Source organism: Simochromis diagramma, unplaced genomic scaffold, assembly GCF_900408965.1.
Source record: "Simochromis diagramma unplaced genomic scaffold, fSimDia1.1 OVJJ01000344.1, whole genome shotgun sequence".
NCBI classification, from domain to species: domain Eukaryota; kingdom Metazoa; phylum Chordata; class Actinopteri; order Cichliformes; family Cichlidae; genus Simochromis; species Simochromis diagramma.
The window spans coordinates 681,981-696,984 of record NW_024387375.1 but is presented as its reverse complement, the minus strand read 5'-3'; the positions used below and the strand labels follow the sequence as shown (position 1 = coordinate 696,984).

The 15,004-nt window shown below is 37.8% G+C and overlaps 2 protein-coding genes across 2 annotated transcripts; one reads left to right on the top strand and one right to left on the bottom strand.

Moving 5' to 3' along the window:
* The first annotated feature begins 3,615 nt into the window (after positions 1 to 3,615).
* Positions 3,616 to 4,498, top strand: LOC120719923 (extracellular calcium-sensing receptor-like). Its single transcript, XM_040009486.1, has 2 exons — positions 3,616 to 3,843; positions 4,355 to 4,498. Exons 1-2 carry the CDS (start codon positions 3,616 to 3,618, stop codon positions 4,496 to 4,498), a joined length of 372 nt encoding a protein of 123 aa, XP_039865420.1.
* A 6,326-nt stretch (positions 4,499 to 10,824) lies between these two features.
* Positions 10,825 to 11,793, bottom strand: LOC120719554 (extracellular calcium-sensing receptor-like). The gene has a single exon (XM_040008839.1). It carries the CDS (start codon positions 11,790 to 11,792, stop codon positions 10,848 to 10,850), a length of 945 nt encoding a protein of 314 aa, XP_039864773.1. The 5' UTR covers position 11,793; the 3' UTR covers positions 10,825 to 10,847.
* Between the last annotated feature and the right edge of the window lie 3,211 nt (positions 11,794 to 15,004).

The following is a 15,004-nucleotide window of genomic DNA, read 5'->3' as shown; positions in this document are numbered from 1 at the left end:
ATGTGGATGAAGATATTTTTTCAAAACTGCACGTGTGGACGGGATTTTTTTAAAAACTCAAACGGAAAATCTCGGTTATCAAAAATACCCGTGGACGTGTGGATGTAGCCTGAGTGCAGAGTTGAAAGCTGGGGTGGGGCTTTGTGTTGGGGTCTGACAGACACAGGCCGTCCAGTTGGTTCTATGCAGCAGACAGTCCCACAGTGGTGCTTGAGGGATCGAGAAAGAAACACTTCTCTAACAGACTGAAATTTTGCAATCAGGGAATGAGAAACAGGAGGAGACACAGCTGGGGAAAATTGGAGCTGAGGAGACTAAGAGAAGTAAAACAGAATACAATAACCCGAGACACTGACCTTCAAATTAAAACAGGAACTCACACATACAAAGAAACACAGACTTTATACAGAGGGAACACACAGGCAGGGATGACTAACACTAAACTGAGGAAGAACCGAACCGAACCGAACGAGCTAGAAACCACAACTAGAATAAACAATAATAGAAAACACAAAAGTCAGATAACCCAGGACCATGACAATGTTAGTGTGTGTACAAAAAAAGTGTATCAAAAGTCATCTAGCTATCAATGTTATGGATATCTCCATTTTGTAAAGAACAAATACATAAATAACAAAAATAAAAAAACAAAATACAGAATGAACAGCCTTTTTGTATCCATTATCTGCATTATTTGTAATTCAAAGTTAAATTGATCTTCACCTTGGCTAATATTTTGTCAATTCACTAGTCTTGTCCTTGATTTGTCATCATTTAACCAATATGTGGCAATCAGTAAGGTTGGTAAATATCCACATAACTTTGCGTTGATCACAGATTACAATAAATGATAAAGGAGCATACTAAGTTAAATGAGGTTGTTAAAGGTGGTTGGACCTCTACATTCACAATGCAAGGGTTTTAGCTGGAACAGTTTTTCAAAGCCATAAAGTTAAATTAACATTCTTATATATTTATGGAATAAAGTTGTGACTCTTAATGACTTAAACATCCTTAAGCGTTTGATTATTTTGCATGAAATGTGCATTTGTACTCATATATTTTATCTCTTGATACCTCCATTAAAGTAATTGGGAACTATAGTATTTCAGGGGAAGCTTTTCAGTCCAAATATGAAAATAATACATGACCACTACAGAAGTAATAAAGAGATAATTTTAAAAGATGACCAAATACTATCTGAGGCACACCTACATACACATCCTAACTCCACATCTTCTATCTGCAAGGCATAATGATCACTCGTACTGTCGTGTCACGTCTTGAGAGGACTGATTTGGGAGTATATGTGTCGTCATGTTCACCTGCTCACCAAAAGGCCCTGCCTCTATATAAAGTGCCCTCATCTGCAGTTCATCTACTCCAAGAAGGAGGATGGATGTCAGCAGCCAACTGATGTTATAGCTGGTGTATGAAAATACACATTTTTAAATTGTACAGTTTGTTATATTTGGGGTTTTAGTGTAATCTGATATTTTCATTCTAGGAACTGTTTATGGACACTGATTGAACTCATGCGAATAAACCAAATTGAATGTACTGTACATTTCTAAATGTCTAGAACAGCTGCATCTATGTCTTGGTTTTCCTGGCTCTTCATTGTGTGGTCCAGGTCATCCCAATCTTTGCTGCTTGTGTGGCTTGTGGGAAGAGAACTGGGAATCCGGGATGGACTTCTGTGTGATCAGATGTTGACATGTTCTCGTTGGGGTACACCAAGTAGCCAGGGTCTGTTTCAAGATGGAGATGTAATTATTGGTGGTCTTTTTCCTCTTCATTATCAGCCTCCAGCTATAGACCATGACTTCACTCAGCTGCCACACTACAATCCATGTACTGGGTAAAACTCAGTTACAGAGAATATTTTGATTACTGTAGAATGAGAGCATATATAGATATAACATAGGAGTAATTACTGTGTTTTGCTGGTTGATTTGTACTTGCAGTTTTACAAAAATTATTCAAACAAAATTCACTAATTTATATTTTATCATTTTATCTCCCCCCTCTCAGTTTAGAATATGTTCCACTGCAGTACATATATGCTATGGTGTTTGCACTGGAGGAAATTAATCATAGTACAATGCTCCTACCAGGAATCAAGCTGGGCTATCATATTTTTGACAGCTGTGGGCGCCCACCATGGGCTCTCCAGTCAGGACTGTCACTCGTTGGTGGAGACAACACCAGCTGCAACTCTACAAACCCTCCAGATTATTCTAGTGGGCATGGAGAAGAAATTAAAGACAGGAGGGGTAACTCATTCATTGATCAGAAAACATACAAAAAATCTGTCAGCAATTTTGCTTTCTACTTTTTCTACTCCTGCTACAAGATGTTGTTTAATTAAATCAATCATTTCTGTTTTCAGGTGGTCAATCTGTCCCCATGATTATTGGTGGTGCTTCATCCATAACAAGCCAGATACTCTCCACAGTGCTGGGGCCACTCTCCATACCTTTTGTGAGTTTTGTTTTGAATGCACCATAAAAACTGTATATGAGCTTTTTTGTTTGTTTTTAGATAAGTGGAGCCATCTTTTACTTGAATTTATATCTTTTACTCAAAGAAATATTCATGCTTTTTTATGACAGTGGAGAAACTGATTTTTTTAAACAGAAACAAAAACTTTATAAGATGCAGGTTTTTGTGTTTGTGTGTGTATGTGTCTTTCAGATCAGCTATCTATCCACCTGTCCTTGTCTCAGTGACAGGCTCCAGTATCCAAATTTCTTCAGAACAATCCCCAGTGATATTTACCAAGCACGTGCTGTTGCCCAGGTTGTTATACGCTTCAACTGGACTTGGGTTGGAGCAGTTGTAGCAAACAATAACTATGGCTACATGGCAGTAAAGGTATTTGCATCTTTTATTTCAGTCATTTAGACTACTCAGCTATATCTCTAAAATATACAGTAATAAGTACATTATATAACTACATTTACAGTGTGATAATGTAATAGGCTTCTTTCACCTGTATATGTCAGGTATTTCAGGAGGAGATTCAGGGAGCAGGTGTCTGCCTGGCATTTGTAGAGACTCTCCAAAGGGAAAATATCATTAGTGATGCCAGACGAGCAGCCCTCACAATTCAAGCCTCAACTGCAAGGGTGATTTTGATCTTCACCTGGTATACAGATGTGAGGGAATTGTTCCTGCAACTTGTGAAACTGAATGTGAGAAGCTGTAATGCCTATCGCATATAATGCATGCTGAAAAAAAGTTAGAGATAATATTTAAAAACAAAATAAACTTTAAAATAATTTTCCTTTTGCTTATTAGGTGACTGATAGACAGTTTTTGGCCAGTGAGGCTTGGAGCACTAGTGGGGATCTGGTCCAAAATTCAGTTACAAGCAAAGTGGCAAACGGTGTTCTTGGTGTTGCTACTAGAAGTTCAGCTATACCTGGATTTGAAAGTTATCTCCGACGTTTACACCCAATTCACCATCCAGATGATGAGTTCTTAAGAGAATTCTGGGAAGTGGAGTTTGGGTGTAGTCTTCATTTATCTTCCTCCTCAATGCTCAGTTCTCCTGTCTCCACACTGAAGTCTAACCATAAATCAAATATTTTAACTTCAAATCCTCCTGTTATGTCTGATCAGAAAGCTTCACTATCACATTGCAATGGGTCGGAGTCTCTGAAAAAAGTGCAGAATCTCTTTACAGATGCATCCCAGCTAAGGGTGACATATAATGTCTACCTTGCTGTTTATGCTGCAGCTCATGCCCTCCACAGCCTTCTCTGCCCCATTAAAGACAGCTCTTCTGAAAACAACATCTCCACCTGCTCCTCTCCAAAACAAATCAAGGCAACTGAGGTAAAGTAATCATGAATATCATCCTTTCCCTAAAAAATGTAATAAAAATCCATGTTGCATTCTTTAGACACTGAACAGGGTTTTGGTCCGACCCATGAGTACCCACAATGCTGTAATTACAACATTTCCATATGTTTCAGTATTGCACTTATCATTGAACTCTAATAACTCTAGTTTCACGATTGTTATAATTTTACAGCTTTTGCAGCACTTGCAAGAAGTGAACTTCACCACACCACAAGATGAAACATTTTACTTTCAAGGAGCCGATATTCCAGCAAAGTATGACCTTGTTAACTGGCAGAAAATGCCTGATGGGACACTAAAAATTGCTTTGATTGGTCAAGTGGATGGGTTTGCTCTCCATCTTAATGAATCAGCTATTCAGTGGATCACAGGATCCAATCGGGTATTTTATATGAAAATAATGTAAACTGTAATTTGTGCATTTCTTGCTCTTAACTGGAATACACATATTGTGCTTAAAAATAAGTGTTGGTTTATTATTTAGGTGCCTATTTCGGTGTGCAGTGAGATCTGCCCCCCAGGGACCAGAAAGGTCAGCAGGAAAGGAAAACCTCTCTGCTGCTTTGACTGTATTCCATGTGCTGCAGGAGAGATAAGCAATAAAACTGGTGATGGAATTGCAATCTAAACCCCTCCTTGTAAATCCATTTGATTTAAAGTCATGTACTTCTGCTGTTCTTGTTTGATTTTCCTTTCTCTTCTTCTTTCCTTCTCCACTCTTTTTACTGTTAGGTTCCCTTGACTGTGAGCGTTGTCCCCTAGAGCTCTGGTCTAATGCTAAACGTACTGCCTGCATCCCTCGCCAGCTTGACTTTCTTGCCTTTAATGAGACTTTGGGAATTACTCTTACTACAGCAGCTGTGACCGGTGTCACTGTGACAACAGTTGTCTTTGTGGTTTTCCTTCACTACCGTCACACACCTGTGGTGAGAAAGAAATGTTCACAACATTATAATGTACATTTTAAAGAAAACATCGTGTGCAGTTGGCAAGTGCAGTTTTTTTGTTGTTAGGTTTTATTTGACATCTCATGTCAGTTTTTTCTTGGAGATTAAATAATTGAGAAAATATTAAAACAACATAATTATTCTACATGTGGCTGATATTATCTGTGTCACTACTTTTATAAAGCTGCACTTTCTTAATTTTAGGTGAGGGCTAACAATTCAGAGCTGAGTTTCCTGCTTCTTGTGTCAATCAAGCTCTGCTTCCTGTGCTCACTCGTGTTCATTGGTCGTCCATCAGTCTGGTCTTGTCGGTTCCAGCAAGCAGCTTTTGGGATCAGCTTTGTGCTTTGTGTGTCCTGCCTGAAAGTCAAGACCATTGTGGTTCTGGCAGCATTTCGCTCAGCTCGGCCTGGTGCTGAAGCCTTGATTAGATGGTTTGGTCCAGGCCAACAGAGAGGAAGTATCTGCCTTCTTACATGCATACAGGTCATACAGATGTTCTGTTTTGAATTTTTAAGTCTTTGTATTTTTACATCTGTCTAAAAACATTTTATTTTTCATATAGATTATCATCTGTACCATATGGCTATCCCTCATCCCCCCCGTGCCTCGACAAGATCTGGGTTTTCAAGGTTCAAAGGTCACTCTGGAGTGTGCCATGGTTTCTGTGGTGGGATTTTGTCTGATTTTGGGCTACATTGGCCTGCTGGCCTGCACCAGTCTCATATTAGCCTTTTTTGCTAGGAAACTTCCTGATAATTTCAATGAGGCCAAACTTATCACTTTCAGTATGCTGATTTTCTGTGCTGTTTGGGTGGCTTTTGTGCCTGCTTACCTTAGCTCTCCTGGTAAATACACTGTTGCTGTGGAAGTTTTTGCCATCCTGGCTTCCAGCTATGGTTTACTTTTCTGTATTTTTGCTCCGAAGTGTTTCATCATTCTTTTGAGGCCTGAGAGAAACACCAAGAAATATATGATGGCCAGGTAGCAAAAGTAAATTAACAAAATATGACAAATAATTATTATTTATCTATATCAGCACTTCATCTTTATGTATTTATCTTTGTTTGTTGTTAAATTAATAGAAAAACCTTGATTCACTTTATCCAGAAATAAGAATGATCATGCAAAGTTTTAATATATTATTGCAAATGTATATACAATACGACTGTAGTTTTATAGACAAACCTTCGATTAAAACAAAACACCACCCATATTAACTTATCGTGTCAATGTGAAAATGGTTTACAGTTTCAATATAATATTGCTGTATCTGACATTAATTAATAAAAGCATTTTACAATCATTTTAAAGGAACTACTTACATGCTTTTATATGGTATAAAAATTAAATAATTCAGTTTTTGACCTTACAATATGAACTACCATGAGATGGCTCTTTTCAAATTGTAACTCACTGTAATTCAATTTCTTGGTAAAGATCAAACACAATTCACGTTTTAAGAGATGCTAAAAAGTAAAAAGAAAAAAAAAAGTTAAAAATTTAACTGTGGTTGTAAGGTGTAGGAGTCTATATGATCTCTCTGGGAAGGCAAAATATGAAGCTGACGAACCCTATAGTAAAATGTTCAGATTGTGAAAACAAAAGATACTCCACAGGTTGAATTTCCTTTTTACCCATTACCATCAGTATTTGCAGCTTCACAAACATAGCTACAGGTCTCTTTTAGTAAATGTGTGTCTGTGTTTAGAGAATTCATTATTTCATACTCTCAGTACTCCAACTTGCCATAATATCATTCAGAGAATTATTTAAACTTCATGTCTAATTCACAAGAGCCTAACATAATCATTAAAACATCCATTCATATTACTGTAAGGATCCCAGTAAGCAATATTACCAAAGAAGATGGTGTGTAAACCTGGAAGACATCTGTACAGAACTTCCTTGCACAATAGTGATGGGTCGATCGCGAACGAAATGGCTCTTAGAGCCGGATCTTTGACGTGAACGACGCGAGCCGGCTCCTTATCGCGAGCCGTGTTTTTTTTTTTTTTTTTTCCTCTCTCACCCTCTCTCTCTCTCTCTCTCGCACTTTTTTTCGCTTCACTCAGCATGCGAGGCTTGTGCTTTACGCTGGGAAGAGGGGGGGAGGGGCGGTAGTAGTAGTAGTAGGCGGCACTCAATAGCACAGGAACAGAGCTCAATTTTTTTTTAGGTGTGCTCAGAATCCGGTTGTTCAGTCAGACGTCACGGATGACGTTGCTGGTATTTCCGGGTCTAAGTGCTCCTCAAGAAACAACGATGGCGGAGCCAGTGACTTTGTTCACGATTACCTCCTTCTTTAGTGAAGTACCAATTAGGGTTAAAAAGGGTCTTAATTCCTTCAACTCTAGTAAAGTGGTCAGTGTAACCGTTCTCTTAGGCGGAATTATAAAGGGAAGTGTCCAGGCATCCATGAAAAAGAAGATTTACAATGTTGAGGTGAGCTAGGAGTAAGCTAGCTAGCCAACGATTAAACATGAGATATTCTGTATTCTGATGTATTTCATAAAGCACACACACGTACAGCAATGCTATAACAGTGGAAGTAAACGAAGATGAAAATCTACATAACATGGAGGTTTTGGAGAGTTAGTAATGTTAGCCTAGTACCAGTTATATTAGCCCAGTTAACCAAGTACCAGTACACAGAGCAGCGCTGCAAGTGTTTGTTAGAATGTTTAGGGTAAGCATTAACTTTCTTTCAATGTAGGTGCATGTTGAGGGTCAGTCAGTCAGGTTCAGCTCCTGTGAGTGCCCGATTGGCAATGATAAGTGCCATCATATGGCGGCATTGTTGATTTGGGTGGAGAAGAATGTGTCTCGCACTGACGTGGAATGTGTGTGGAAGAGGGTAAAATCATGCAAAGCAGAAGAAATTACTGCCAAGAGAGTGTCTGTGATGACACCCTCAACAACACAAGGTCAGTTATTTATTTAAAATTTGCTCTTTGAATTAATTATAATTATAATAATTATTTTCTTAACTTCTTAAAAAGCATTGTGTTTTATATGCTAAAATTATTATTTATTCAGATTACTAAAAGCATTTTTTTTTTCAGCTGGAATCGAAAGACCTGTCTCCCAGGAGGACAAGGAATGGGCATTGGCATCCCTATCGAAACTGCAACGTTTTACTAGGATGGGCTGGATTTTGAGTCCTGAATGCTCCCAGGTACTTTGATATTTACTTTAAAGATCAAATCTGGAAAGAAGCGCTTCTAAAAACAGGACAGAAGCAGCATCGGGAAATCCAGTATAGTACTGGACCCTTTCAGGATTGTCAGATATTTGACTGAATGAGAAAGTCTGCTTCTGCTTCTCTACTTGTTTTTTAAGTTTTTCATTCTCTATTCTTAGCATGTCATTCTGAATCTCTAGCACCAGAAGACTTTGGGAAGAACTTGTGGAACTTGCAGTAGCTGTCTGTGTATCTGCATTGTTGGAATGATCAGAATCAGAATCAGAAAGGGGGTTTATTGCCAAATGTTGAGCAGGTTTACAACATTAGGAAATTGCTGCGGTGCTTCAGTGCAAACATAGTGTCATAAAGATATAAAAATAAGAATAAGAATTAAAGGTGCTACGTAGAAAGATATGTGCATGAGATATACATGAGATATATACATGAGAATAAGAATTAAGAGTGCTACGTAGAAAGATATATACATTAGTGCAGGTGGTGATCAGTGCCAAACATGGAATGATGCAGTTCATCTGATCTTTCACTCTGATTTTCACCAATAGCTGGGACCTGCTCTTTTTTCTTCTTTTTTCTAACAGGGTTGTGGTCATCTGGGAACTGAAAAGACTTCCCGTCGTTCCATGCACATCTTGTTGGCCCCGCAGCTTTTCCTTGAGGGAAGTGCCAACTGCAGACTCTTGAGTTGCAGTTTGGGGTGAAGTTTTCACGTCTGTGGAAGTGTTTAAAAAGGCAGAGAGAAATTTCAGATCATACGCTAGCCCTCCATTACTTATGATTAATAGAAAAAAAAATAGAGATAAATAATAGAGAGAAGCTTCTTTCATCCAGATGAGAGAAGCTTCAAGAAACTTAAAGAAGTCCAGATGCTTTTCTTACACATCGTTGTACTAATTTGCTTTTAAGCTTACCAGAAAGATAAGTACTGGCAACCTTTGCTAGCTATTTGTTGGTTAGGTCTTTATTTTGGTAATTAACTGGCACATAGGCTGGGGATTGTAATGTATTTTCTTACATAGACATCGCTTTTTGGACGTAATTTTTATTCCTCTGAGCGTCGAAAGCTAACTAAGGTTCATATATATAGCGAAGTGACCCTTAGCTCTCAATCTTTGCTTGGAGAAATAAAAATGACTTCAAAAATGCAACAACGTCTTTGTATTAAAAAAACACAATAAAATCCATTGTCTATATAAGTACAATTACTCGTAAAAGCCAGTTTGTCTTTTAGTAGCGGGTTTTAATTGTTCATCACTAGCTATATTAGCTAACTAAAGTAAGAGCCCACTAGCTCTTATCTTACAAATTTATTCATTCACTTACGAGTTGTAACATACCTTATCAACTTCAGCCACTTCCTCTTCTCTCTCTTTTCACAAGGAAACCGGTAAAATGACAGATTAGACTGTTGTTTTGAGCCAGATTGGTTAAAACAACCAGGAACACAGCATTGTGTCATATTGAACACAGGAGCGTTTAGACCCGGAAGTAGGATTCGTCGGATTCATCGCGTCATCACTGAACAACCGGATAGTGGCACAAAAATAACGCCATACAGAGCGGGAGGGAGAGAGAGAAAGAGAGCCAGGGACAACAACGTCACATTAGAAAGGTACAATCATCCACAACTATTTCCAGTTGCAGATGATAAAGGATTCAGAAAGTTTATTCATGCAGGTCCATATGACAGGGAATATGCATGTCCTTTTTGTTTTCATATTATAATTTATATTTAATTGTGTTGTGGTTCGCAGTGTTTTGTGTTGTGTCACTTAAAATTTGTAAAAGGGAAAAGCTGAAAATTCAAATAGTTAAAAGTTGAAATTTACGGTGGCCCCTACAGACAAAGCACATACAAACTTCAAATCACGTACAAACCCTCAAGCACGTACAAACTCCAAAACACGCAAAAACTCCAAAACACGTAAAAACACGTACAAACCCCGAAGCACGTACAAACTCCAAAACACGTAAAAACTCAGAAGCACATAAAAACTCAAAACACGTACAAAAGACAACAGAAGTGCTCCAGGATGCTGGGCGCAGTGTTGAGCTTTTGTTACCTAGTGGCTACACAAGCCAGCAAGTACCAACGATCGTATTTGGTGCGTAGTAATAACAGGTAAATGAACATTTTTTTTATTTGACTATATATGAATTCTTGTGTATAAATACACAAACAATACACATATGCTTTCATGCTTTCAATTGTGTAATTTAAGTGATCTAGGTAGCTCTGTTTTGGAAGAGTTTGTACATGTTTTGTCTCTAGGGGCCACCGCATATATTTATATATAAACATTTATAAATAAAACCATTTTTTTTTTTACATTAGTAATTCCTTTTGTGCATAATTTTATATTATTGTTAATAACAAATTAATTAAAGCAACAAAACAACCTGAAGAGCCGGTTTGGAGCCAAAAGAGCCGGCTCTTTCTAGGGAGCTGAACCGAAAGAGCCGGTTCTCTAAAAAGAGCCGGCAATCCCATCAGTATTGCACAATGCTTCATGTGTTACTGTGTTTTACATCATATACCACAAAAATGGCTGAAGCACAAAATAAAAAGCGTAGTTTATTAAAAGAATTATAATTACATTTAACCTACATAATAGATAAATTTTGACAATGAAGTGTAACACAGTCAGTCAGTTATATTTGAAAAGATTTATTTAAAAGAAAGAAAAGAGGAAAAAGAGTAAATAACTATTATTTAGATTTCTCAAGAGGTTTTAATATTTACATTTATTATTTTTATTAATATATTTTATTTTCTGATTTACTGCACAGAAAATGAAGATGTTTTTAACATAAATGAAAACATTTTATGACACAATCCCACGGCCCATAACAGCTTTCTTTGTGTTCATCTCTGGTCTCAATAGGATTATGTAACATTTGGGTCCAAACAGTGTGATCAAGAGTCCAAAACTTGAAGCAAGAATGGCAAACACCTCCACTGCATCTGCAAGATTTCCTGGTGAACTGACATAAGCAGGAACAAAGGCCACCCACACAGCACAGAAGATCAGCATGCTGAATGTGATGAACTTGGCCTCATTAAAACTATCAGGGAGATTCCTCACCAGGAATGCAATTAGAAAACTGAGGAAAGCCAGCACACCAATATAGCCCAATAACACTGCAAAACCAACAGTGGACCCAACTGAACACTCATACACTATCTTGTCATTGTGGTATTGGGTGTTTTTATGTGGAGTTGGAGAGGAAGAGACAAGCCAGGTAGTGCAGATGGCTGCCTGAATAGATGTCAGAAATAGAACTGTTCCTCTCTGTTGCATTGCACCAAACCACTTCATACTGGCTCCCCCTCCTGGCTTGGAGGCTTTGAACACAGCCAGAACAACCATGGTTTTTACCAGGATACATGAGACACACAGCACAAAGCTGATCCCAAATGCTGCATGCCTCATTTGGCATGTCCACATCCTGGGTCGTCCGATGAACAAAAGTGAACACAGGAAACACAACTTAAGTGACATTAATAGCTGGAAACTAAGTTCTGAATTGCTGGCACGTACTATAGGTGTTCTTCGATGGCAGATAAAGATCCCCAGAACAACAGCACATATAAATGTTCCCAGTAAGGAGGTTGTTGTCAAACAAATACCCAAAGGGCCATGATAGGAGAGAAACTCTGTCTTCTTAGGAACACAGTGGTCACGCTGTGGGTTTGACCAAAAATCCTCTGGACAACTGGTGCACTCCAAGGAGTCTGACAAAGAAGGGTTGATGGTGAAATGCATCATATATTTCACAGAAATTAAATCAAATATGTCATACAGAAAGACAAAGACCTACTGCTCTTGTTAGTGATCTTTCCCTCAGAACAAGGGATGCAGTCAAAACAGCATTCAGGCTCTCTCTTCCTTCTTACCATGTGGGTACCAGGAGGACAACTCTCACTGCATACTGATCGAGGTGGCTATTGGATATAAAGAATAAATATTTATTGCCTGCTACAATTCTATATACTGTAAATGTCATAAAAGGTAGTTGTCAAATAAAAACATATCTAACCTTTTTGGATTCAAAGTTCCAGAAGATTTTGCCTTCATCAAGTATGAGTTCTTCACCTTTTAAAGCTGTCCTTTTAACATCACCCACTTTCTGAATTTTAGTGCTTCCATCAGGGAGCCACAACGCATTAATAACATCATAAATTGGTACCACATCACCATTCTCGTCAAATGACACTTGATCGCCAAATGGAGTGGTGAAGTTCACTCTTTCCATGTAATAAACAAGCTGTTTGAAAGGAATGTATAATAAGTAAATTACTTTTTGCTCCAAAACTAATTATAGAACGAATGATTTATTCATAGATGGAGTATAAAATGATATCACATCTGCCATGGCTCCAGTAACTTTACAGTGCAAACAGTAGCAATTTTTCAGTTTAGTAATCAAATATAATATTATATCTATGGTACCTACATATATAAAGTCATTTATATCTAAGTCTCAATCAACCAAGGCACATTACTAATAATCCTGTATAAAAGTTAATGACCTGAAGTTAATGAAATTCTGAAACATGCAAAAACAATTTATCCAAAAGTGGAGTGTAAAATGATATCACACCTGCCAAGGCTCCAGTGACTGCAAAGAGGCACAGCTGTTCCCACTGAAAGGCCCGCTTCCTGGCTTGCACCGCAGCATATCATCAAGGGAATATGCCAGTGCATAAACAGCTTTGTACACATTATACTCAGGCCGCAGGTTGGAAATGTCCAAGTACTCATTGTCCACATTTCCTAGATCTTCCTGTCCAGTGCATAGTGCACCTCCACCTTCCAGCCAGCCTGCTGGAGCTGGAGCAAATCTGCACTGAAATGTAAATTCCCAAAACTGATTCACCTGAAATATTTTGAAAAATGTTTATTACACATTATGAAAATATACACACACATAGTAAAAGTGTCCAAGTCTCACCAAGCTATTTCCGTAGCTAGTGTTGTGATGTAGATCAGGACGTATTTGCAACAGGAATTCCCTGAGCCCTGGTATCTCTCCTCGGCGAATGGTGATACCCAGTGTACCACCCAGGTATGGCATAAAGTGAGGTGTTTGGAGCACAGCAGATTCTGTCCAGGCTTCGCTGGCTATCCACTGTAGACCTGTCACATTTTGCCTTACTACCTGTGAATTAAATTAGACCAAATCTATGAAGTAATACTGAACCTCCAACTTCTTTACTGAAACAGTTTTTGATCTTTAAAATTAATTCTGAATGATTATTTTTCTGTATTCATTTCTGTACTCACAATGATACGTAATATGTGTTTTACACAATTATGAACTATAATTATGAAGACCTCTGTAACTAGTAACTATTAAAGTGTTTTAAAGTGAAACCTCATCCATAAGGTGCATCATGCGACTAGGATCTTCAAAGACAATGACAACTCGAGCTGTAGAGGTTTTCATCACATCAACAATCCTCCGGAGTTCATCTGTGTCTTTGTCCCAGGGTAAAACCTCAGTGTAGGCCAGGCAACCTTCACCAGACACACTCAGCTCAGACTGAAAGGATCTGGCTGCATGAAGTCCATAATCATTATTACTGACAAGCAGACCTGCCCAAGTCCAGCCAAAATGCTTTAGAATCTGGATCATTGCACGTACCTAAGTGAATATAGATTAAAGTGTAAGTGCATTGAAAAGAAGAAACAAAACAAAATTTCTGTGCATAATCTGTCTGTCAGTGTCCACAGAACAGTATTTAAATATAATTGCAATTTAGCTTTATTCTCTGACACAATACCGAAACTAAATAGAGCATAATTCTCAAAACTAATTATTATTATTATTTCTAATATTTTCATATCTGTCTGTGTTCTTCTTTTACACAGATATTGAAACATACTTTGCGTTTCCATTTTAATTTTGATGACAAATTTTCACCTGGAAAGTATCACTTGGGATCGTTCTAAAGAAGGATGGATACTTTTGACGGTCACTCAGGCAGGAACATGTGGCATAATAACTCACCTGTGAAAGATATAGACTGCATATGTATATTGTGGAGCTACCCATGTAGAGATATCTTAATTTTGTCATCATGACTGCATTATTTTTTATTTCATAAAATGGTTTTACATTTTCAATGAAATCAACGCAATCCAAGAAAACTGTTACATGGTCAAGCAGAAAACTTACCATAGGTACTCTGTACAAACCTAAGATGTTGGAGATGGCAATAGAAATTGTAGAGGACGGATCACCCACAATCCCTACAACTGGAGGATTTCCAACACATGTATCATCTACTACAATTTGATCCTCTTGACCACTGGCTAATGACAATGCTCCCCGGAATCCAATTCCAAGTTCAAAGCAGTTATCATAAAGAATGTATCCCAGAGTCACATTTGGTAGCAGGTTTGAGTTTCTGTTGATCTCATCAATAGCAAATGCCATGGTTTGTGCGAGCTTAAATCCTAGAACATACACACTAAGACGAGAAAAGTTTAATTACTAAAAAGTATAATACAATACAGATTTTTAAAATATAGGAAAATGAGCACAGTGAAAATGTTGCAAAAGGAATAATATTATAAACAATCAAGGAAAGTGAATAACAATTAAAGACATATATTAATGAAAATAAATTTTAAAAGAGAAGATGTTTTGTCTAGTTATTTCAGATATAAAATACATATTCATATTGGGATTAGGTTTGGTGGTTTTCTTTTTCTGTTTTTTTCATTCTGTTTCCCTGTCATAGTTACCCATGGCAAGTAGGCTGTTGTGGCTGCGAGGTAAAAGACAGATCAGGAACACTTGAAAAGAAATGGACTTGAAACAGTCCACCCAGAACCACATCTCCAGTTTTGTGCATCTCATTTAGATGAAACTGTCCCTGCAGCTGACAGGACAAAGAAAACTGAGGAGTGGGTAGAGCAGAAGAAACACAGGAATATAGCAAAACAACCACGACTAAATTGTTTTGCAAAGA

Excerpts from the sequence above, each read along its gene's own strand:
- LOC120719554 (XM_040008839.1), bottom strand. The coding sequence starts at position 11,792 with ATGATGCATTTCACCATCAACCCTTCTTTGTCAGACTCCTTGGAGTGC.
- LOC120719923 (XM_040009486.1), top strand. The coding sequence starts at position 3,616 with ATGTCTGATCAGAAAGCTTCACTATCACATTGCAATGGGTCGGAGTCT. Across the intron at positions 3,844-4,354 it reads AACAAATCAAGGCAACTGAG|GTGCCTATTTCGGTGTGCAG; the intron begins GTAAAGTAATCA and ends TTTATTATTTAG.